The 25,801-nt window shown below is 36.1% G+C and overlaps 1 protein-coding gene across 2 annotated transcripts in view; it reads left to right on the top strand.

The window, feature by feature from the left end:
• Positions 1-25,801, top strand: part of DMD (dystrophin) — a 2,064,872-nt gene that overhangs the window by 1,311,719 nt on the left and 727,352 nt on the right. For both annotated transcript variants that reach the window (XM_082609524.1, XM_082609523.1), the window contains exon 48: positions 11,015-11,179. In XM_082609524.1, coding sequence (XP_082465650.1) covers positions 11,015-11,179 — 165 coding nt within the window. The remainder of the gene's footprint in view (positions 1-11,014; positions 11,180-25,801) is intronic.

Raw genomic sequence — 25,801 nt, 5'->3', positions numbered from 1 at the left:
TACTGCAAACTAAGAAATTAATGAACAAGAATACTGCCTGTGAACACCAAGGTTTATTTAAAAACCAATATGGGTTTAGTGTGGTAATAAGGGCAGAGTTCTCCAAGGACTGCAAACCTGTTTATTGTACATCAAACTTTACTGACTTTGAAATCTCCCTAGAAGTGTTCACTTACCTCATCATGTATTATGCATTTCAGATCTTCAGCAATAATAACAAAATTCAGGTCTGGTAATGGAGTGGTTATGCAATGAAACTAATATACACTGTGATTTGATACAGGAGACTTCTGTTACTTTCACTTAAAACTAGAAGCAGTATAGGAAATATAGATCTTTAAACATTGTAAGTAATAGCCACATACTTTAAAAAGAAAATCCACTTACTTGTAAAGTAAAATCCCAAGAGTTATGCCATTGGGAGGGTGACTGTCCTAAAAATGAATTGTAATTGGTCACTTTAAAATTGTATATGGATTTATAATTTTAAAATGTCTGGTGGCATATAACCATAATGTATGTTTTTGTTTTATATTCTTTATTCTTTTATTAAATTTCCAGAGGGAAAGAAAATAAATGACCTCCTAGTGAGAGATATTTTACCATGAGACCACTTGTAAAAAATAATTGAGTTTTGTGCCTGAGAGTATCCTTCCTAAGTTCTGGTTCTCTAGTAGCTTTAGTTTATTGAGATAGAAAAATATTCAGGGTGAAATGAGGTCTCCAAATATTTCATACCAAATGTATTTTATCCAAAGGAAGGTAATGTTCTACATGAATTATGTAATTGATAGTACTAAATTTTGGAAGTTTTTTTTTTTTTTTTTTTTTTTTGCGGTACGCGGGCCTCTCACTGGTGTGGCCTCTGCCGTTGCGGAGCACAGGCCCCAGACGCGCAGGCTCAGCGGCCATGGCTCACGGGCCCAGCCACTCCGCGGCATGTGGGATCTTCCTGGACCGGGGCACGAACCCGTGTCCCCTACATCAGCAGGCGGACTCTCAACCACTGCGCCAGCAGGGAAGCCCTAAATTTTGGAAGTTTAAAAAACTTCCAAGAGAGTAGTTTTTAAGATGCCTTCAGAATGCACTGTTACTTAGCTTTTTTCAAGGTGGATGAGTATTGGCAGTGAAGGTTTATGCTTAGTCATACAGTGGATGACTTGAATCAACTAAAAAGGCAGTAGATTTATGGATAGTATATAGGGGAATGGCCTGAACAAAAGTAGTTACTAGGTATGTCATCACTGAATTAATTGAATGTTCCTGCGAGTGCTGTAGTTAATGTAAATCTAGTCTTGTCTCTAGCTCCAGAATCCATGACATCAATATAGCTAACAAGAAAATATGTCAAGATTTGAGTCTTCTACGTGTGTTCCTTAATCCTCTTGACTTACCAGATCCTACCCTTTCATACTTCTGTGTTCTCCAAATCACATTTCATCAGAGCAGCTGCCAGGCAAGACCTGTTCTTGCTGTTCTAGTGAGCTTGGGCATTCACACTTCGACTAAAACAAAAAGAAGAGTTAGAAATGTGACATATGTGAGAACATAAGTACTTTGAAGAGAGCTCTGCTTTTATTTGTTAGCTTTGCCTTCTCTCTTCTGTGTCGTATTAGCAAAAGATTGATTGGTTTGTGTGATTGTTCATTTAACAAACGTTATACCATGTAAGGGAAGGTGGTCGGGGTACACAAATATATAAATTCAGTTGTGGCTGTGTGTGTGTGACGTGTGGTTGTGTGTGTGTGTGTGTGTGTGTGTGTGTTCAAGCTTTTTGGAGAGGTAAGGGAGGAAGATACAAGTTGAAAGAGAAGAGTAAAGTAAAGAAAGAAAGCAATAACTGACAGGATCTGATGAAGTAGCACAGATAATAAATGCTACAGAATTTATTAGAAAGAATAATTATTTCCATCCAGAGGGATCAGGCAATCTTCTCTGAGGAGATGGCACTTTCATTACCCAAAACATGAAGGATGGAGATGGGTTTTATATGTGTCATTAGGATAGTTTATTGAGGGAAAAGAAGACATTTTAATGGCAGAGTAGACGATGACCGGGAAACAGAAGGAAGAAAAGTCAAGGGGCCTAACAAGAACAATGAAGTCACCATTTTCACCAAAATGGAGTTTTGTAATTAGAAAGATGTGAAGAATGGTAGATAAGGTCAAATTGTTGCAAGCTATTTTTTCAAAAGGCAGGCTAAAGAATTTGGAGAAAATTGTGAATCAGTCCTATGATTTAAGCAAGAAAATGAAACAACGAGTGGCAATTTTGGAAGTTGAATTTGGTAGTTGCAAGGGCAATAGGACTTTATCATCCCACATATTTTCAAAGTTATGAAGAAATTGTAGTAAGATCCTATCAGTAACTAAAGGAATTTATTTCAGGAAATGCTATGAAAGAAAGTAGACTTTCTTTTGTACTCATATCAGTCTCTTTTCTCAAAGTCATATATTAAAGGGAAAGGGAGAGAAAATAGTACAGTGGTTAAGAGCATGTGCTTCTAAACTTCACTTATTGGGTTCAAATCCTGGTTCAGTTACCTACCTCTTATTGGCTGTGTGACCTTAGGCAAGTCACTCACCCTCTCTGTGTCAGTTTTTCATGTGTAAAATGGGGACAAGAGCAGTACCTACATCATAGAGTTGTTACTACTAAATGTTGAGATATCAAAAACACTTAGAATAGGGCTTCCCTGGTGGCGCAGTGCTTGGGAGTCTGCCTGCAGATGCGGGGGACGCAGGTTCGTGCCCCGATCCGGGAGGATCCCACATGCCGCGGAGCAGCTGGGCCCGTGGGCCATGGCCGCTGAGCCTGCGCATCCGGAGCCTGTGCTCCGCAACGGGAGAGGCCACGGCAGTGAAAGGCCCCACTTACCGCAAAAAAAAAACAAAAAAACAAAAAAAAAACCACTTAGAATAAAGCTGGGCACATTGTTAAGCACTGCACAAATATTCTGTTTCTGTAGAAGAAGTGTACATGTGTACTTATGTAAAATAGTCATTTTCTTATTAAAAAGCAGTACATATTCATTGCAGAAAAATTAAAAATGCAACTAAGAAAAGGCAATCTGTTACCCAGAAATTGCAACTGTTAAACTATTGGTACAGCGTACATTTTTCCATATCACTAAATATTTATCTACAGCACTTTTTAAATGGCTGCAGAGTATTTCACTGGATGGATGTACCATAATTTTCAACCCATACCCTGTTGGTGAGCATGTAATCTATTTTCAGTGTTTTGCATCTATCTATATATGAGGCTATGGCAAACATTCTTATAGTTGAATATACGTACACATCATTGTCACCTTAAGATAAACTATTAGAAGTAGAATTTGTGGTCTAAGTCTAAGAGTGTGTTTATATTTGGATATGTACTGCAAAAACTCTGCCCCATTCACTCCCAACCCCAGCCCTCAGGAATATTCCAGCATACTTGCTTACCAGCAGTGTATGAGAAGGGCCAATTCCCTGAACTACTGTTATTGTATGATACCACCATTTAGTAATATAAGATAAAATTTTTTAAATCGTTGCCAGATCAATCGATTTGAAGCTCACTGTCTGAATTTTGTTCCTGTAGTTCCTAGTGAAGGTAAACAGTTTAATAGACTTATAGGTACTGTACAGCACAGGGAACTCTGCTCAATATTCTGTAATAACCTAAATGGGAAAAGAATTTGAAAAAGAATAGAAAAATATAGACTTATACATCAGTTATAGTTCTTTCACGAATTGTCTGTTTCTGATCTTTGTTCATTTTTTTTTCATTTGAGCATTGGTCTTTTTCCTATTGATCTATGACAATGGTTTTATCTTAAGAGTGTCTGTGAAATTATATAAGATGTATTGTTTTTGGTTTTGATTTTTCTTTTGCTTATTTGATTTTTTATGTTAGAAAGTTTTATATTGTAAATTGAAGTTGATCTCTTTATGGTTTTTAAATAAAAATTATAGCATTTACATCAAAAGTAAAAGAACATTTTTAAATGAATAACAAATCTACCAAAATATATGTTACTTATTGCAGTTATATGAAGATCATTTAATCGTGACTTTGGATTAATCAAAATCTAACAATTTATTCAATAAGCAATCTAATTTATCTAGTAGTCTCATATAATAGAGTCATGAATTAACAAATATCAAATAGTAGTTCTTTTGTTTTCAAAATATGTTTATATTTGAAATATATTGAAATACATTTCATTTATAGTGTTTTATATTAAAGTTGACATCTAAATGTGTATCTCATTAGTGATAATACGCATTAATGGTATAGACTGTTCTCACAAAAATGAAAACTTTTGAAAAGTGTGAATTTTAATACTCCATTTATCAAGTAATATGTTAGATTTGGAAAGATGGCAGAACATATGTTTTGGGAGGGAAGAGAAAAAGAAGGAGTAGAATTTGGAGTCAGGAAAACCCAAATGTTTAAAGCCAAGTCTTTTCACTTACTAGTAAACTTAGGAATATTATTTATAGTTTTGAGCCTAATTTCCTCATGTGTTAATTGAAAGGAATGAATACTTTTAAGGCTTTAAAATATTTTCATGAAATCTTTTAAATTGAAGGAAAAGAAACACATAAATAAGAAGTGCACAAATAATAATAGAAGTTGATGGATTTTTTAAAAAGTTTTCATACCCATGCTCCTAGCACCCAGATCAAGAATTCGAACATTACCCTAGGAGTCTCCCTCATGTTTCTTCCCAGTTATTAACCCTTTCCCAGCTACCACCCTCACCCAAGGATAAGTACTTTTCTGATTTCTAACACCTCTATTAGTTTTACCTGTCTTTGAAATTAATATAAATGGAATCATACAGCACCTGTATATGCTCTTATGTTTGAATTCTGTTCATCATTATTTTTGTGAGATTCTTCTATGCTATTGCAGGTACCGTAGTCTGTTTTCTTATTCTCTTTTAGTGTCCCATTGTGTGAATATACCACAGTTTATCCATTCTACTGTTGGTAGGCATTTGGGTTGTGTCTAGTATGAGGCTATTATGAATAATGCTGTTATGATGTACATGTCCTTTACTGTATGTATGTGCATTTTTGTTTAGGATATACTTGAATTAGAATGGCTGGGTCATAAGATATGTGTGTGTTTGGCTTTGGAAATACCACCAGTTTTCCAATGTAGTTTACCAATTCACTCTCACCAGCAGTGTATGAGAGTTCCAGTTGTTCCACATCCTCATCAAGAATATGTAGTTTCATTCTTTTTCCTTTTAGCCATTCCAGTGGATGTGAACTGGTACCTCATTGTGTTTTTATTTGTGAGCGCCTGATAATTAAGAGTCATTTATATATCCACGTATGTGAAGTTCTTGTGCAAATCTTTTGCCCATTGGAGGGAAAAAATAGTTACCTGTCTTTTTCTCATAGACGTCAGAGTTCTTTGAATACAGCTTCTTTGTCAGATAGATGCATTGTGAATATCTTCTTCCAACTTAGGCCTTGCTTTTTTCTCCTAATGATATCTCTTGATGAATGAAGTTCAATATATCAGTCTTTTCCTTTATGGCTAGTGCTTTTTATATCTTATTTAAGAAATAATCACTTACCCTAAAATCATCAAGATATTTTCCCATGTTTTCTTTCAGAAACTTTTATTGTTTACCTTTTACATTGAGGTCTACAGCAACCTAGAATTAATTTTTTTGTGTACAGTATAGAGTAGGAGTCAAGATTCTATCCAAATAACCTGGAACCATTTATTGAAAAGATCATCCACAATCCACTTAACTAAAGTGGGCACCATTGTCGTAAATTAAGTAAATATATGTAGTCTATTTGTTCTCACAGCCATACCACACATAATTAACTATAATAAATATTGATATCTGCTTGTAAACATTCTTAAACTTTGTTATTTTTCAAAATTGCCTTGGATATTTTTGGCCCTTTGCATTTCCATAGAAATCTTAGAGTTGGCCTGTCAATTTTTATTAAAAAATAGCTGCTGCAATTTTGTTAAGGGTTGCATTGAATTTACGCACTATTTGAAGAGAACTGATGTTCTTACAGTATTGGAACTTTTAATCGGTTCTTTCAGTTGGCTCCTTCCAATAGAGGAACAAGGTATATTCCTCTTTTTGCTTAGGTTTTCCTTAATCTCTCAGTAACGTTTATAGTTTTTAGGGTAGATGGCTTGCTTTTTGGTGTGAATTACCAAATTACTCCCTACAAATGTAAGAATTTATCCTAAAATGTAAGAGTGCTTACTCTCCAGAATTTTGACAAATAACCTTTTTAAAAAGCCAGTATAATAGACAAGTGATGGTATATCATTGCTGTTTTAATTTGCATGTGATTGATTACTTAGTGGTTGGACTTTTCTCATTTATTGGTTGTTTACATTTTTTGCCAAATTCCTGCTCATATTCTTTATCCAATTTTCCAGTAGATTTTCCATCTCCATTCTTTGAAAGATCTTTTTATATGTAATAATATTACCCTTTGTCTGATAAATGCTACAAATATTCCCAGTTGTCATTTGTTTTCAGTTCTGCTGCCTTAATTTCTAGATGAACAATACAAATGTTATATTTAATAGTTTATCCACATTCCTGTCACTTCTAAAGGGCTTCCCCACACCAGTATTTCATTCTATTTCTGCTTTATTAATTTTTTTACACTTAACACTTTAATTTCTCTAGAATATTTTTGGTGTAAGATATGAAGTCAGTATTTAGTATCTGTTCATTTCTAGAACAGTCACCTCTATTTATCTTAATACTAAAACTTCTACACATTTGAAATTAAAATTGAAAAATTGAAAGTAAAGGAAACCTAATCTTGTGTGAAATTAGGTCAAGATTTGGTTAGATACTAAATTAACACATAAGGGAACTGAATGTGTTTAAGTGTTTTCTTTCACCACAGGGCACATGTTGTATGAAGAGCATGGTTTTTTAATACTTAAAAAGATTATTAGGAAAAATGACACATTTTACTAGTAAAGTGTTTCTGTCCATATTTTGATAAGAATATGAAGTAGTAAATATAACAGTAAATTTCTTTAAAACACATAGAAACTGACACAAAACTTACTCTTATTTTACATCATAAATTAGTTGTATCTGTTATCTTTTCCATGAACTATGTAGAAGAAGCCCTCAGTTCCTGAAGACTGTTTTGAAGGGCGGAGAGGGAGCACAGAAATTATGTGCTAGAAGATCTCAAATTACACCTTATCATTAACTAAGTGATGTTGTCCTGGGAAAATAATCAGAAGATTTTTGACTGATGGCTTTAGACATGTTATATCCTATTAATCATGATTTGTTATTAAAATATATAAAGTATAATTTCTCACCACTACTTTTTGGTGAGAAGAAAAGCTAGTAGTTTTCCTATGTAAATTAACTTATATCTTATATCTTTGCAAAGGTAATACATTTATATTTTTCAAAAATTAAAAAATATAGTGAAAAATCCCCCACCCCATCTACCATCTGCCCTACCGTCCCCAAACATTGATTTTAGTTCCAGAAATATACCTACAAGATGAATTCCTAGAAGTAAAAAGTTCTGGGTCAAAGGTTATATGCATTTGATAGATATTGCCAAATTGCCATCCCATTGGCTGTGTATAAGAGTCTGAGTTTTCCACAGCCTTGTCAGCATAGTGTGTTATCAGTACAATAGTTGAAAGTTTTAGATCTCTCATTGCGGCCAAAGCGTAACTTCTTTTTGTATGTTTAAAATCCATTTGTGTTTTTTTTTTTTTTTTTGAACTGCCCTTAAATTTTGTCCTATTTTCTTTTTGGTTGTTGGCCTTATTCATATTAATTTGCAGATGGTCTCTTATGGGTTAGGAAAATTAATACATTATCTGAGATGTCTGTCACGAATATTTTCTTTCATAATTTGTCATTTGCCCTTTAACTTTGCTTTTAGTTTTCTTTACCATGCATAAGTTTCTGATTTTTATATAGTCCAATTTACTAATATTTTTGTTTTTTAATTAAAGCTGTTTAACCTGAGGATAAAATTACTTTTTTTTATGTCGTTGACTACTCTGGACATGTATTGCTTCTTACATTGAGAAAAAAAGGAATCAATCCTGAATCTGGAAATTGTTTTTCTTTCATTCAACAGATATTTATTGAAGACCTATCATGTGTAGGAACCTAGTTCATCCAGAAATTAAATGTAAATAACAAACTAAATAGTATAAAGTAAATGCTATGATAGTGGGAAACACAAGGTCTGTGAGGCTGTATCTAATGTAGGTATCATAACTAAGCTGAAAACTACTTGTGCCCCACAGTCTAGTTATAAGTGGTCATTTAATTATTCCAGATGTTAGTCAAATCTCACCCATTGTACTGTTTTCTTTCGGGGGTTGTTCTATCTCTATAACCAGGAAGGGATGAGTTAGGAGGATGAGAAGGAAACCAACAAGCTTCGCTAAAAGTTATCCAGATTTCTGCACTTAAATATAAAGCCTAAATGAAACGTGAACTGTTTGGTGATCAGATATAAAAATGAGTTTGCAACTCGATTTTAGAGATTTTAGGAATGTATGATGGCTATTATTTCCAGTAGCTTCAGAATCTAGAGGCTCTTAGATGCTGTACATTGAAGCAATAAAATGCTTTTCACATTTACTTGTGAGTAGAAAATGATCCAATAAAAATAAACTGTTTAGTTCCCTCCTTATAAATGCTGAAAAAGATAAGTTGAGGGCATTATTAGATTATATATTATATGCATGGAATTATATTTGTGGTATCAGCTATAACACACTCACATACGCATATTGGATTGGCCAAAAATCCGTCTTACGGAAAAACCCAAACGAACTTTTTGGCCAACCCAATAGATGTATAAATATAGTTCAGCACTGTAGGTGTCCTTATGGGTTAGAACTCATGAAATTCAAATAGGCCTTCATCTAATAGTATGTTTACTTGGCTTTATAGCAGGATACAAGTGGGACAAAGCAGATACAGTATCATGATTAATTATTCATAGGCAGACATTCCATGCTACCCTCACACATTGCTTCTTTTGATTCCTTATCCACACAGGGAAAAGCTGCCAGGGGTGAAAACCAGAGTTTGTGCAGGTCACTTTAAATAGAAGCCACAGCCTCTATTTCCCTTCTGTCTTTTACTCCATTTTAGTCATATAGGCCCAAGGTCCTAATATCAACTCACAGCTTCTCCAATCCAGGCATAGTTCTATACAACAAGCAAGCCAGCCCCAGCATTTCCCATTCATCTTAAAGTTAGTGTCCCAAGGAAACATTGTTGTGGGAACCTAAGGTCAATCCCAGGCCGGCCTGCATCAGCCCAGGCTAGATGTTAACCCTTTACTCATGCATTTGCATGCATTTTACAAAATATATACAAATGTACTCACAATATATTTCAAAATACATGTCCACATATAATAAGAGCTTATATAATGTTCTTTCCCCTATAAATTAATTGATTGGTTATTTTGTCCACTAATGTATCTCCTTTTCACCCTACAACTCTTGGGTCCAAATAAAGCATATAATGCTCACTAGTTAGCTCTTTTAGAAGTTTCTGAAACGATTGGTCCAAAGTATGGGGCATTGTTTAGATGATGTGCTACTATATTAGTATGCTTATCTAGTTTACTTTTTAAATGTTTTCTATTATTACTCATAATATCATGATAATATATAATAGATGCATATTGTAACATTTGTGTTCATATTACAATGTAATATTATATTTATATTATTAGTAGAGTATAATTAATAATATCATAAAGAGTTGCCATTGCCAGTTCACACTCTTTATTCCTGCGTACCTGTTTTAGCCCTTGATAATCTGAAGAAAAAGGCTTTACTCTTGTTTATCTGTCTCTCTGCATACACTTGAGTTGGAGCAATAATCACTAACATTGAATGATTTTATTATCATTCACTATCATGCAGAATATTGCTGTAAACTATTTACATGGATTACTTTATTTAATCCTTACTATGACTCTATGAAGCAGGTACTATCATTGTCCTCATTCTATAAGAGGAGGCATTGGGAGTTAAAGAAAACTTGGCTAAAGTGTTAACAAAAGGGATGGAACTTTTTTTTTTTTGGCCACGGGGCATGCGGAATCTTACTTCTCAGACCAGGGATCGAACCCATGTCCCCTGCAGTAGAAGCACAGAGTCCTAACCACTGGACTGCCAGCGTATTCCAGAGCCCCAATTTAAAACCAAGCAGCGTAACTCTAGACCTCACAATGTTGAACAGCATACCACACTGCTTCCCAAGTTATTTACGGTTTTCAACCAGGGATAAAATTATAGAAGGTTATAAAATTGGGATAATAGTATCTGTATGATAGAGTTGTTGGGCAGATTAAAGAAGACAATAAATGCGAAACTTCCAAACACCGTTGCTTGGCACATAGTAAGCCCTTAATAAAAACCACTTATAATCATTCCATGATAGTTTACTCTAATTCAGATGTTCTTTTTACTTTTCATTCCAATCATCTAATTCTGTTTTACTTGGTTATACTTGGTTATACTCGCAAACTACAAATCCCAAAAACACTTACCTCACCAGTCTTCTTTGTACATAAAAGAATTTCCTTGTACAATTTTCCTTAACATAAAAGAAAGTTAGAAACAAGTATAAAGGCAGAGAGTCTGGCATATAATACACAAGACACCATTATGTTTAGTGAATGAGTGGGTAAGTGAAGAATACACTACTTTCATTGGTCGGAGTTGGGTGTGCATTTGTGTGGGTGTGTGTTTTGTATTTCAATAAAAGGCTTATTGTCTTCAAAGTATAGAATTTTGGAAAGACTATTAATCAATGATTTGTAATACATGAATTAAATCCTAATGTGTAACACATGTATGTAATCAATATCATGCTGTTAAAATATCAAATTCCATACATTTCTATAACATTTCATAACAAATAGCTTTTGAAAACATTTCTTTTTCCTTTTTCTTTTTAAATCATGAGACTCTTTTACTTTGTTTTTCCCTGTAGGTTTCTAGAGTTTTACCTGAGAAACAAGGAGAAATTGAGGCTCACATAAAAGACCTTGGACAGCTTGAAGAGCAATTAAATCATCTGCTTCTGTGGCTGTCTCCTATTAGGAATCAGTTGGAAATTTACAACCAACCAAATCAAACAGGACCATTTGACATTAAGGTAAAGACTTTTTGCTCTAAATATTATTCTTCAAGAGTGGCAATATCACTGAAATAAATTTCTCATTTGATATCATCATCACCATCATCGTTTTATAATGCTAATAATAATTATTATTATTGAGTAGCATATTTTGTTTTTTCTTCTGGCATTTACTAGCAATGATGTTTCATTAAACTCATATCACCAGAATGTCTTCATTATACTTGTTACTACGATCCATTTTCCATCCCTACTTAAATTGTACTTAATATGTTTGTAGACTCCTTATCTAAAACTGAAGTCATTTTGGAGACTAAGTGCCTACAAAGTGAAGTATAGACTCCTTAGTAGACATTATAAAACCCTCTCAGACTGACTCCAGTTTACCTTGGTATCCTCTTATTCTGCCAACAATCTCCTCTTGTATTCTAGATTATATAGTATCTTTATATGCATGTGGTTTCACGCCATGTCTGTGTTCTTGATCTTCTCTCTTCTTTAAATGATTTCTGTCTCATTTTTTGGCAAGATGAATTTTCCCTCCATCCTATAAGACTGAATTCAATGTCATTGCTTCTTCAAAGCCTTCTTACATACCTCTAGTAGAGTGAAAAACCCTTTTAGGATTGCTTACAAACCTCTGTATCCATCTCCTATAGTCTTTGTACATTGATTGACACTTAAATTTTAGAGACCTGAGTACCTCATCACACTGTTCTTTGAATGCAGAGGGCATCTTCTTACTTATCTGCCTGTCCCACTCATTTCTGAACACCCCCATCCCAGGGCTCAGTGTATGGTGGGTACTTGTTAGCATTTTTAAATCAATGAATAAAGATGTTAATGAGGCACCCAGAATGGTAATGAGATGCTATAGGTAAGCTTAGGGCTCCAGACAAACATGCCAATTGGACACCACCATCTCCTCCTCTTAGTGTCCCTGTACACATTGATTGTTCCTATCTTTTCTCCCTTCCCAGGAGCCCATTTCAAGGATTTGTCCCAATAGGATTCCTTTTTTTTTTTTTTGCATCTCCTATGGGCCAACAACATTAAGTGGCCAATCACATAAACCAATTCAATTGAAAGCACAGCCTGTTAATTAATGTAATGATGGGTAACTTCAGACTAAATAAGTTAAATAATATCTTTGAGAAAAGTTTTTTTCTTTTAATTCATTGACCCAAATTATTCAATTTATTTGCTTTCCAGGACTATAACAACCTAATGGTTTTATCACTATCTAGTTGGTGTTTTGCTAGGAGATAAGGATAAAAGCAAGTGTGAGGATCTTTTAGAGAAGAGTTGATGAACATTTAGGAAGGATGTACTTGAGTGAGGAAAGGAGAGAGATACAGAAAGGTTTGCCACACCTAAAATGAGTTATATTTGCAAAGTGCACTGCACTACTTTTACCTTACTTCTTCTTGACATGTTTACATCTCCCATTCTGATAGCTACCCACCAGAGCTGATGATAAGTCACAAGAAGACATCATTTCACCAGTGCAAAACCCAGGCTACTCAACCAGTGGCATGGTCTTGGGTTCAGTTTGACAGTTAAATTCAGGTCACAATAGGCTTTTAACCAGAACAAATTTAGTTAACTTTAAGAAAGTATACAGGACAAGTGAAAACATAGCCAGTGCAGTGATGACAGAGTGGAGGTCTTGACACCAAGGTGCAGCTTCTGATGGACCCGTCACCCTGCATTTGAGTCATGTGTGGTCACAGGGACAAGACTGGGTGAGTGCAAAGCACATCATCATGCAGGGAAGCCATCAGTTCTGGTATCCTTTCAGTTTTTCCACCTAACTAGCACCTAGTGTCCTCAGAGCACCCCTTCTCCAGTGCAACTGCATCTCATCAATACTGATTTTTCATTACTCAATAAATAATCTCAACAAAGAAGGACAGTTACTTGGTCCAATGAACAATAACCTCAGCCAGATTCTCAATTATCTTGGATCGAGTATATTCTTAAATATCTCTTGATTTAGTGTGACAAGAGGAAAGGCCATAAACTCTTTATTCCCAACCAGAAATAGCTTTTTGGAACTCAGATATAAAAGCACTCAGATTTAAATACAATCTTCAGTTAGAATGTGCTTCTTCACTAAAATAATGAAAAATATATTCCATGTGAGCTTTCTTTCTACATGGAATATATTTAAGAGAAAAGATAACAAAATCCTCTGATACAAATGGATATTGTTGACTCAACCAAAGTAACTTTAGTCCCAATGTGCGTACCCGAGAATAGTGCTCAAATATTAAAAACTTTCATTGAGCCTTTGTCCAGGGCCCATAGGTTCCTGCCAAATGGGTCCCTGCAGTATAGCATGAAAGCTACTCTCACCTGTGTTAATCACTTTCCTTTATTAAAGCTCTAAGACACCACTCTCACTGCTGTGTATAGTTTCAGGAGTCATGATATTTGCCCTCCTGCAGCTCAGTCTAAACCACTGAGGGGAGTGGCAGCTGCTTTTTCCCTGGCAGTAAAACTCCTTGGCTTCAGTCCTCTGTGCATATCCTGAGTTTTTCATCTCTGGAGTGTAGATTTCAAAAATATTCCTTTAGCCTTTTTCTTCTGCTTGTGGCTGTATCCAAGGCAAAAAAAAGATCATAAAATCATATACATGATGACTCAAAAAATTCTTCCTATAATTCTCAGACCCCTAACTTGTAATCAGGAAATAGTGACCTGTGTGAATAATTTACTAACCTACTTAGTTCTTTATCCTTCTTTGTCTAGCTTCTATCTATATTCACTGTCTAATGAATTATTTATTAAGATTGCACAGAGTTCTTCTGCTAAAAGATATGTGATTTTAATCTGTACAGCCTTCTATAGCCCTCTGCTTAGAGATTAAACTTTTTTTTCACTTAAAGAAATATGAGAAAATGGACTTGGCTTAACTTCAAACTACTGGAAACCAAAATGTTTATATACAGCTTTGAGGACATGCCCATTTTTTAACACAGAGAGAGAAACACCTTTAAAAAAATCTTAGGAATGAGTTAATGCAAAGAAAGTAGATGCACAAGCAGCCTCTATTTCCTAAATTTAAAGAAACTGTCCTTGTCTGGCCATGGTAGCCATGGCTTCCTCTGAAAAAAAAGGGCCTAAGGCCTTGCCATCCAGGTGATTTGTTTTCTCTAGTCACTCTGAGCACCTGTTAGAAAAATATGTAATATCCTCTGGGAGCCTCAGTTTTGCCTGCTTGGTACTTCATGCTTATTGATGAAATGCAGCTAGCTGTGTAATGAAACCCAAATAAAAAAAGCCTTAAGGGCTCTGTTCTAATACATTGTTTATGCTGGAGTGAAAATTGACTGCACATCGCTTGGTTTGTGCAAGTTACTCCCGAAATATTCTTATTCAGGAAATCCTGCAAATAGCAATATTCATCTTGAAAATCACCTCACAGAACCCTTAGCAAGCTGAGAAACATAATCAATGAGATCGCGATGTAGAGGGTGAAAATTAGGCATAATCACAGCCCTTTCCCATCAGTCAGCCCACTAGAAGGCATGCCTTTGAATTTTGATTTTCAAATGTACTCTCAATTTAGACACCAAATATGTTGATTTTAGATTAAAGAAATGATAATTGAATGCTAAGAACCAGGAACCAGTTAAATTTTCTATGAAGGGTCTTATGCTTTTAATCTTTAATGAATGCTTTCAATAATGACCTGGAGATATACTACTTATCTGACATGAAACTGCCTAACTACTGCTTTCCAAACTTTTTAAAAATTAATTAATTAATTTATTTATTTATTTATTTTGGCCATGCTACGTGGCATGTGGGATCTTTCTTCCCTGACCAGGGATCAAACACGTGCCCCTTGCATTGGAAGTGCAGTCTTAACCACTGGACTGCCAGGGAAGGCCCCCAAACCTTTTATTTAAATATGAGGTGGGGAGGGGGCACATAGTTTTATGTTGTCTTACTGACTATATTATGTTCATATTGATGACAAGGAGGGTTTTTTTCCTCCCGTCAAGCATGACTTTCCACCTGTGGTCCATTAAAAAGCATGACAGTGTTGTACTGACTCTTCCTTACCGTGTAAGACACTTAATTGTCCATGATGTCAAATCCACACTGAAAAGTACCAGAGGACGCAACTGTAGTGACTGAATGTTAAAGTATCCGAACACCAAAATCCTTCTCTGCATGTGTTCACATTCCTGTGAGTGTTGTCAAAGAAAAATTGCATGGGACAACTTAATACGCAAGTAAGACTTTATTCAAGACTATTGCAATAAGGGAGAGAGACTGAACTCAACTCCTCTGAAAGAAAAGACAAGAAAGATGTTAAGTGTTGGGATGAGCTGGGGGAGAAGTACTAGAGGACATTCACAGGGAGGTTGGTTCTTGTGATTAGGCCATCTGTGTTTGCTAGCTGTCACTTATTGAAAGTAAACTACTGTCTTCCCACAGAGACTAGGAGATACGGTACTATCCTTCTGGATGTTTACATTTCAAAAGGATGGCTCCCAGGTCCTTGAAAAAGCTATTCCTGGGTTGTAAAAGATTTACATCTCAAAAGGGCAGAGAAGGAATTTATAATAGAAAGTTTTCTAAAGTAAATGTGCTAAGAAAAGAGATGTCAGTCCTATAATCAGGAAGAAACCTATCTAAATTTTAATCAAGCTAAAGGAGAATGTTACAGCCATCTTTGTCAGTCCCTTTTTTGTTCAAGGGAAACTAGGTGTCTGATTGAACAACTTAGGAAAGCTACTTCATGTAGTTCATTTTCGAAGTTTTCTGTTGTTGAAAGACTAGTTGAACTGACTCTGAGACTTGGGTGTTAGAGGATATTTGCTGGATGGTGTGAGCAATCAGGTATTTAATGAGGGAGCTTTTTATGCAGGTAAGAAGAAGAAAGACTAATTGTTAGAGCAGACTGTAAACCCAGTTTCTGAGGCCAGAGGGTAGCCACTTAAGAAAATTCCTAGATATTGTGCTGGAAGCATTTTTAGATAATGGAGTGAGGATGGCAGTGGCCATTTGATGGATTTCTTGGTTTGCAGCTTGAATGTTTCTGGTGATGGCACAGACATCAGAGAGGTTTTAGTAAGATTGTCCACAGTCATGGTTATTTCCTGGGGCAGAGCATGAAAGATGTGGGAGTTCTGGTGAACTTCCTGAGTAGCCCACACAGCAGCAGCTCCAGGCATGAAGATTGTCCATACATAATCTACTGTGCTGATGAGTCTTTTGAAGTATATTTCAAGTTATTCAGCTTCAGCTCTCAGGGCTTCTTTAGAGCCTAGGGGGAAAAGTTTAGCTCCAAGACAATGTAGACTCTCAATAAGGGTCTGGACAGTCAGCTTTTAGTTCTCAGTCATGCCAAGACAGGAGAGTGGGAGAAAGATTGGAAACATTAATTTGGATAGCAGTGGCCAGATATTGAAGGAAATGAGAATAATTGAGAATCTGGTAACAACTGTAAGACAGCAGGATCCAGTCCAATTTACGGGTAGGTAACAAAATCATGTACTCTACAAAGAAAAGTAAAATAGCTCAAAGGCAATGAACAGGGCCAGAATCTGATAACCCACAAAGGTATGCTATAGTTTTCTATTGAAACATAAAAATTTTCCATACAGTAACCTCCCATTTGATCAAAGATACTCAAAGTAAGATTATTCTTGTTTACAAAATAAGGCTGAGCTCTTTATTTACACAGATGCAGCAGGAATAATAATTTACCACATAGGCCTTTTAAAGTTTGTTTTGCTGAAATTTTTCATAAGGAATTTCAGTTTTGACTTTTCAAAGCCTCATGAGATTAAGAAGCCAAGCCAAGAGCTTGAAATCACATTTTACATGCCGTGCCTATAGATTTGGGTGAATTCTTCTATTCTTGAAGTCCTTAAAATATCCTAAGTTTTCCTGGGCCTGCCAGGAAGTGACCTTCCTTATTCACCTGTAAGGCTGGGCATCCTGTAAGCCAGGTACTAGGCCAGTTTTCCCAAGAGGGCTTTGTAAGTATTGTCTCCATAAAATTAACTGTGGTTTTCTAAAACTGTCTGGTCATATCTGATTCTATGCACATCATTCTTAAATATGACATTCCAGTCAAAGCCTTGGTTATATAATCAGTTTTCTCAATTATGTCCTGTTACATAAAGGACAGATTCTTATTGAACCTGTGCAATTAAATATATTGCCATGAAAATAAGAATACTTGATAAGAGTTTCTGAGTTCTGGAGGGATCAGGCAGGGAGAAAAGATAAATGTTTCATTTCTCTCCAAAGAAATGTAATCTACTAAATTACCATGAGTTATAGATAGGGTAAGTAAAAAGAAAAAGGAGTTCTTAATGTTAAGAAAACGGAACATTAAAGCATCAACCATATTCCCCAAAAAAACCCTAGTCAAATCATCCTTCATCAGTTCATTCAGTTCTGTGTAATTGATTCTTGTTTTACTTGATCTTGGGTTAGCAGTTTCCTAAAACCCATTAGCTTCTCCACTAGAGTTCTGGAAATCCTGAGTCAGTCCAGTGGTATGGTCACAAAGTTATTTAAACAAAGCTCTCAGAAGCTTGTGCCCTAGAGTACCTGGTGTAGTCCTTTCCAAGAGTTTAGGAGATAGTCCCTTTTTCTTGAAGATAAGCATCCTGGCCTGTAACTGACAAGAAGCACTTTCAGGGAAGCCTCCAAATAAAACAACAGCTATCTGTAAATGACAGAAGTCTTCAAATAATCATGGTTAAAGATCTGATGAAAGTTCATTTGACAAGGAAATGTTATTTTTGTGGCACACACCATTTTAATGTAATAACTGAAGTTACTACTGATAACATTATACTGTCATTGTCTAATATTAGGCAGAGCAGCACCAGGTTATACCATGAACAGCAAGGGCATTAACACATTTCTAGGAACTTCATATAAGTACTGTAATATTTATATTAATGACACTTGATCTATACAGATATAACCTAGGGATACATTACATGCAACTCAGCATATCACATAAACCTAATTATTCTTAATCTATATTTAGAAGGTGAGAGAACAAATCCTTTGAGATTTTCAAGGCAGCTTGAGATCAAGATTTCATTTAGGATTTGATTTGTGGAAGACATAATATCAAAGGTGGTCAAATATGTGAAAAGGTTTGAATACTTGGTGAAATAGGATCATGGGTCACTGAAACGATGCTTGACTACCTATTTAACCAAAGTGACAATAAAAGATTCCAGAAATAAATATAGGAGGTGATATGATTGTACAAGACTTTGGCTCTTTCAGAAGTACGATGCCTCAATTCTCTTAAATAACCAAGGACATGATAAAATCTACACAAAGCACAGGAAATAATTCTTATAAGACACAGAATCATTGTTGCCTAGGTGGATTATTCAAAAGGTAAAGAAAAATCTTTTACAATCTCTTATTAGGAACAGACCAATAATCCAAGAAAACTTTGTCATTTTAATAAAGAGAAGATTAAATTCTAGTTTTGCATTAGTATACTGTTGATACTAAAAATCATCTTTTAAAAGCTTTAAAGATATATCCATCCAATCATAGCCAGCTTTGACCACATAACATAAAATTCCTTTTCCACAAAACTACAACTTTCTGTGTCTGTTCAAATTTTGTCCTTTGTTCTTCTCTTTTTCCTTCTGGAACAAGCAGTCATTTTACCTTAGGACAACATTACTCCCTTCTTGCTTAACAAAAACGCATGCTACATACCTGGCATACAATGCATACAAAGTTGTTTATCTTGGACGTTGTTGTTTCTAGAGATTTTATTTATGTATACTGATTAATAGTTTTTAACCATTAGTAAATTTGATTTTACAGAGAAAACCAGGAAGCAAATAAATTTGAACTGTCACATACTAGCATTTTGTAGCAGACTAGCAAATGTAATGAAAATAAAATGAGGTTACCTGCTCAATAGGAGGGCTAAAACTTCCCACCAGTAATTGTGGGAGGAGACTTTTAAAGATTTTCTTTGGACTTAATATGTAATCTTGTGGGAGCTGTGGACTAAAATTTGGGCGAGTGACTGAAGTTATGCCAAGGGACTATCTGGGGTGTCTCCAGAGCCCATCTGAGTGTATAAAATATCTAGTTTGTCTCTAAGTAAACTTTTCAGCTTCAGATAGTATAAAATATCTAGTTTGTCTCTAAGTAAACTTTTCTGCTTCAGGTAGTTACTTTTGGGGTTCCTACATCCCTTGAGAGCCGCTTGCGGGGGCGGGGAGCATAAAGCTTAAATGACTAAAGGGAGTTGGGGAGATGGAGTGGCGGGTGAAAAGCTTGACAGGGGTGGACAATTCAAGGGAGCTGAAGGGAACATTGAAGGTGATAAAAGGAGAACAGAACAGTGGAGATGATGGGAAGGGGGGAGAGGTCTTAGATGAGCCAGTTTAGGGAGAGCCTAAGTTTCCCAAAGAGGCCAAATGAAAATTCCAGATTATCTTTGGTAAAATCACGCCAACAAGGAGAGAAGCGGACAGCTCCATAGTAGTAGTCTTCAGAGAAGGAGAATCAGAAGACTGAGAATTTCCCCTGGAGAAGGAAGGAACCCCAGTAATGGCAACAAAGAAAGAAAACCCAAACGAGATCTCTACAGAGAAAGACTACTCTAAGTACCAAAGAACTGAAGCTCAACCGAATGAGATCTCATTGAGAATTTTCCATGTTCTAAGCCAATGGTAGCTTTCACACAAATAAGCTTGGGACTCTAACCCAGCCTCAAGAGTATACCCAGAATCCTAAGAATCACAGTGTGTCCTTACCATGCTTCCAAAGATTATCATCTTTGGAAGCACTGGATTCTGAGTTGGACTGCTCAATGGATCCCCAGTCAATCAGTCAGGAGTGTGGATAGTTCACAAAATTAGCTTTTCAGAGGTTAATGTCATCTAGTTCATTGTTTGGAGTGAGATAATTCAAGTTCAGATAGTTACTCCCTTAGATAGACGTGTACTAGCTCACGTTAAATTGAATAATATATCTGATTTAGTTTACTTTTATTTTTTAAGGACTAGTGTTGGGAAGGTGAGGAACAGGGAAGAGGACACTGACCTCTTAGCCTAATTATCCTCTAATCCTCTTTCTTAGGAAAAAAAAAAGTTTCCGTGTTTTCTATTGGGTATGAAAATATTTCTGTGGAATGTGTATTGAAAAACAGTGGGTGAAAGCTATTTGACAAAAAGACACAATATTCTCATTCACTATGCAGCTAGACAGAGGTTTTTTGAAAATTTAAAACTCCTCTGAGCTTAGGTTTGTTCTGGGCAAGAGTATAATTCTGGCTCTGATAAAATCTTGAAGATTGTTGAGGTTTGTGGGTACCATATTTGAGTGAAATTAGGCATCAGCTTTTCTCTTTGAACACTGGGCAATCAGAATTCTTCCTCTTACTTTCCACCCCCTCTACTCAACTCCAAAATCCATTGCTGAGTTGAAGTAGCATGATAATGGGGAGAGAAACAAAAGACCCAAGTTCGAATCCCAGCTCGGACACTTATTGGCTTTATGACATTGTTTAACTCACTTACCCTTCTTAACCTGACTTTCCTGTTCATTAAAAAATGAAAAACACGAGCCAATTTCCCTGGGACACTATTGGATTAAGGTAACACTGAGGTGGGAACACATTTTCCTAAGGCAATAGAAAAAAGACAGTGAATGAGAACTCTCCTTTTGTAGCTGGAATTTTGACAAGAGCCCTTAAAAAGAAAAATCAGGCTTGCAAAATACCCCCTCTTTCAAAAGAAATCAGCAAGTTGCTACCAGAAAACCACTCCAAAAAAGACTGCAGATAGTCATGAGAGTTTCGTCATTCACCAAACCGAATTGCCTGTATAAGGAGAAGAATATAAACTTGAAAAGAGTTTCTTGAATTGAGAGTTTCTGGAATGGACAATTCAAGTAAGACTAACAATTTATTGGCCAAGAAGAAGCAGGTGTGGCTTTTACTGTTCTTTTCCTTATAAGGGAGGGGAGGAGGTCAAACCTCCCTGCCAAGGCAAGGAGGAGGGCTCCAACCAGACCTCTATTACAGTGGTATTCAGACTATTCTTCTTATAAACCTCTAAAAATAGTTTAGAAAACTGAGTATCTGCTAGCACGTTTTAAAGTTGACATCCATTTCCTCCCTTGGCATATTGTAAATATTGACACTTAAAAAGTGTTACATTACTCTTTTGAATGGATCCAGTGGAATCCAAATACCATAGCAATATGATATCGACCATCACCCACTTAAAAAAGAACACACAGGGGCTTCCCTGGTGGCGCAGTGGTTGAGAGTCCGCCTGCCAATGCAGGGGACACGGGTTCGTGCCCCGGTCCGGGAGGATCCTACATGCTGCGGAGCGGCTAGGCCCGTGAGCCATGGCCACTGAGCCTGCACGTCCGGAGCTTGTGCTCTGCAACGGGAGAGGCCACAACAGTGAGAGGCCCGCGTACTGCAAAAAAAAAAAAAAAAAAAGAAAATACACAAAACAAGGTCATCATTAATAATTAGAAGTTTCCTATCAGTCCTCTTTCTTCTTTAAATCATATTTCCAGTCCACTTCCATGAAGAGTTGTATCCTAATGTAATACATATTTATGCTATGAAGTCTTTTATTAACCACTCTGTCATACTTCTGTATGACAAATACACCCATGAGGTTTTAAATTCAATTTTTAAAACAATTTTCTGTGACTATAAGGTTCTCAGTATTTTTTAAAATCCTTTAGATTGAGTATAGCTACAATCATTAATAATAAAGATACCAAGTAATAACCAAATTGCCTAAATATATGTAACTTTTGATAAATAATTATTAAACATACCCAGTAGATTTTTGGAAATGAATCTATGAATGAGATGGCTGAGTAAGTGCATGATGGTACCTTGATTAAAGGGGGATTTCAGTCATTAATATTTTGAATTCTGTTTCGATTTGGCATAAATGTGTCTTAGGTAAAATACACTATTGAGATACATCAGTTTGTAAAGTTGGAGGACTATCATTAACTAAAAAGTAGAAATGATAATTGGAATGATGTGTGTACCACAGGAACAAACCCAGACAAATCCCTTGTAGAAGCTGAGAATCTGGAAACTGCACAGCTACAAAGTGTGGTTCCCTAGACCAACAGCAGCATCACCTAGAAGCTTATTAGAAATGTAAATCCTTGGGCCTCTCCATAGACCTCTTTTTTAAAATTAATTAATTTATTTATTTGGGGCTGTGTTGGGTCTTCATTTCTGTGCGAGGGCTTTCTCTAGTTGTGGCAAGTGGGGGCCACTCTTCATCACAGTGCGCGGGCCTCTCACTATCGTGGCCTCTCGTTGCAGAGCACAGGCTCCAGACGCGCAGGCTCAGTAGTTGTGGCTGACGGGCTTAGCCGCTCTGCGGCATGTGGGATCTTCCCGGACCAGGGCTCGAACCCATGTCCCCTGCATTAGCAGGCAGACTCTCAACCACTGCGCCACCAGGGAAGCCCTCCATAGACCTCTTGAATCAAAATAGATGTGAGTGAAGATCAAGAAACTGTTTTTAACAAGCCCTTCAAAAGATGCTTTCACTTACTAAAAGTTTGGGAAGCTCTGGTCCCAAGACAGCCTCCTGGAGGATGTAACGTCTGAACTGGATCTTTAAAAGATGAGTAGGAATTGATAAAGTGAAATGTGTGTGAGGGAAAGGAAAAGGGTTCCAGAGAGAAGAGGCAATAAGGACCAAGATATGAAGTGATTAATGGCATGAAGTATGGGAAGGAAAATAAATACAACAATGTTGTAAGCCCAGTTTGGGTGAGGCTTGTATGCCACTAAGGAGCTTAGACATTATCTTCGAGAGATGTGGGAGCTATTAAAGGGAGGTGACTGGCAAACTCTCAAATTTGAGGAGTGTCAGACCAAAAAAGAGCAGTCAGGAGATGATTGTGGTAGTTGAGGAGCAACATGGTCCAGGATGAGGACTTTGGTAGGAGGACTGAAGAGGAGGAGATCATTTAAAGAACTGTATTTCAGATTATTGCTGGTGACCCATTGCTAAGTCATGAGATCAACGTAATAAATAAGGTAGTGTGTGGCACAATAGAATATAATCACATTATCATATTGTATTTATTGCATGTGGTATGGGTGTTTTGTAAAAGTGTCATTTTTGTTTACATATTTCATTTTTGTTTCTAATTTTGAGAGAATATGCATGGCCCTTTTATACAAAATGACTTAGTACTCTATCAGTAAGTTCATACTGGGTTATTTATTATAAGGTTGAAAATGGTTATTTATTATAAGGTTGAAAATGAATTCATCCTTCAAGACAAACTTTAAAAGAGTAAATCATTTTCTTTATTGAAAAAATAATACTTTCTTGTGGTACAAAATTCAAATCCTCCCTTGAATCTCCATCTTTCATCCACTCAGTTTCTCTCCCCATAGGTGCCAGGGTTATCGGTTTCTTCAGTAGCACTCCAAGGATAGGACGTGAGTGTGTGTTTGTGTATATATTCTTTCCTTCTCTTGTCTTCTTTAAAAAAGAAAGACACACACAAAAAAAAACAAACAATTGGTAGGATACTATAAACACTGTTTCTGAATAGTGTTTTTCCCCACCTAATGATATATACTGACAATTATTTTCCATATTAGCACTTTAAGAATGTTCTCATTTTTGCAGTTGAATACTATTATATTCTAAGGATGTACCACAACTCATTTGACCAACGTTCCAATTAATGAACATTTAGTTGGTTTTCAAGTTTTGCTCCTGCAACAATATGACAATGTATAACTTTATGCTCATGTCATTTCTCACATTGCAAGTATCCCCATAGGTTAAGTTCCTAGCAGTAAAATGACTAGGTCAAAATGGCATTTGTCATTTTAGTAAATATGGCCAAATTGCTCTTCATAGAGCACTCCCATCAGTAATATGAAGGAGTTTTTTCCCAGACACCTTTGCCAACTCATTGTCATCAACCTTTTTGATCTTTGCTAAGCAAGAAAAAATGACATCTCATTGTCATTTGAATTTGCATTCTTTTGAGTGAGGATGAACTTTTTTCAGTATCACAAAATGTTTCTGTCATTTGTAATTTCCTTTTCTGTGCACTGTTTGTTACGTTCATTTCCATTTTTTTCCCCTATAGGTTATTGGTCTTTTTCATATTAATACAAATACAGTTTACAACTTGAAGTTAAAAAAATGTTTTTTAACAAGGATTTTAATGAATTTTCCTTATGACAAATAGATTCTGGTCTGGAGGTTATAACCTGAAAGTATTAAAACAAACCTTTGAATTGCATAGGAATGGGTCTTTGCCCTTTTTGGCAAACAATCCTGTACAGAATCACAATGTGATGACAAATTATAGAGTAAGTACAGATTTAATTTTCTCAAAAAATTTGGAACCAGTGTGTAAATATTTGCCTTCTCTGTGTATCAGTCTAGCTATTCGTAATGGCTATGACAGGGTTTGTCTTTTTAAAGCACTTGTGTCAACTGGCTCCCATTCTTTCAAAATATTTCCTTAACTGAAGAAGGCTTGTAGGTTCTTCCTGCGTTGCATTTTCTAACCAAGTCTTAAATAACTATTTAGAAGCTTAAAATTTTATTCCCACACCTTATTTTTCCTTTAGAAAATAAAAACTGCACTTTTCCAATCTTCCAGACCACCCATCGTGGTTTGCTATTTGACTTGCCGGTCTCATTAGCGTCCTGAGATGTAATTTATCTAGATCAAGAGAGTCAATTCTGAGCAGCTGGGGACTTTCTAATCTCTTTACCCATCTTGGGCACCAGTTCCCTCTCATAGTTGTTTGTTTTATTCTTTGCAGTCAGAATATCATCCCTCTTTACATACGGAAACAAACCCAATAGGAATTCAAGGGTTCCCACTTCTATTTTCCATTCACTAATATTATACCATCTTCTCCAAAAGCAGACCTATCCTTTCCTTGATCATTCTATTGGTCAAATATACCTTTAAAAGCCATTTAGTCACCCTCAACCATTTTTATACTTTGTTAAAATTATGCTTTTACTGCACGACAGTTTTAATTTTTTACTTACCAGTCTTCCATTCTCCGTTAAGAGCAAGTTTACATAATGATACATTGGAGTAGGTTATGTGAGAACATTTGAAACAGTGTTAGCATTAGTTTTTTAATTTCCCTCAAAAGAAAGCTCTGCCCTGCACATGGATACCATCCCTTTCTCAGTATGTGTGAAGGAGAAAAATGGGAACAGTTCTAACAGTTTTCAAACAACTTCTGTTTAAGTGAATGAATGAACCACCTGGTTTACCAACTATATTGCCCAAGGGATGGGTTTGATTGGCAGACAGAATGCAGGGTGGAAACAATGGATGTTAAATGAGGAGGCTTTTGAACTTGCAAGTCACCACCTTTGGTGGCAGTGAGTGTTTGTAGAAAATAACAGGCTGGGTTTTCAGATACTTTCAGAAATGCTGTGCACTTGCCTTTTGCAGTACTCAAAAAGTACCATTTTTCTGATCATAGCTTAAAAAAAATAGAACCGCCTTTCTTACTTCTCTGTCTCAAAAAAATTATATCAGACTTCCCTGGTGGTGCAATGGTTAAGAATCCGCCTGCCAATGCAGGGGACATGGGTTCGGGCCCTGGTC

The sequence above is a fragment of the Mesoplodon mirus genome (assembly GCF_964341445.2).
Source record: "Mesoplodon mirus genome assembly, chromosome: X".
Classification (NCBI taxonomy): domain Eukaryota; kingdom Metazoa; phylum Chordata; class Mammalia; order Artiodactyla; family Ziphiidae; genus Mesoplodon; species Mesoplodon mirus.
This window is presented reverse-complemented; position numbering and strand designations above follow the sequence as displayed.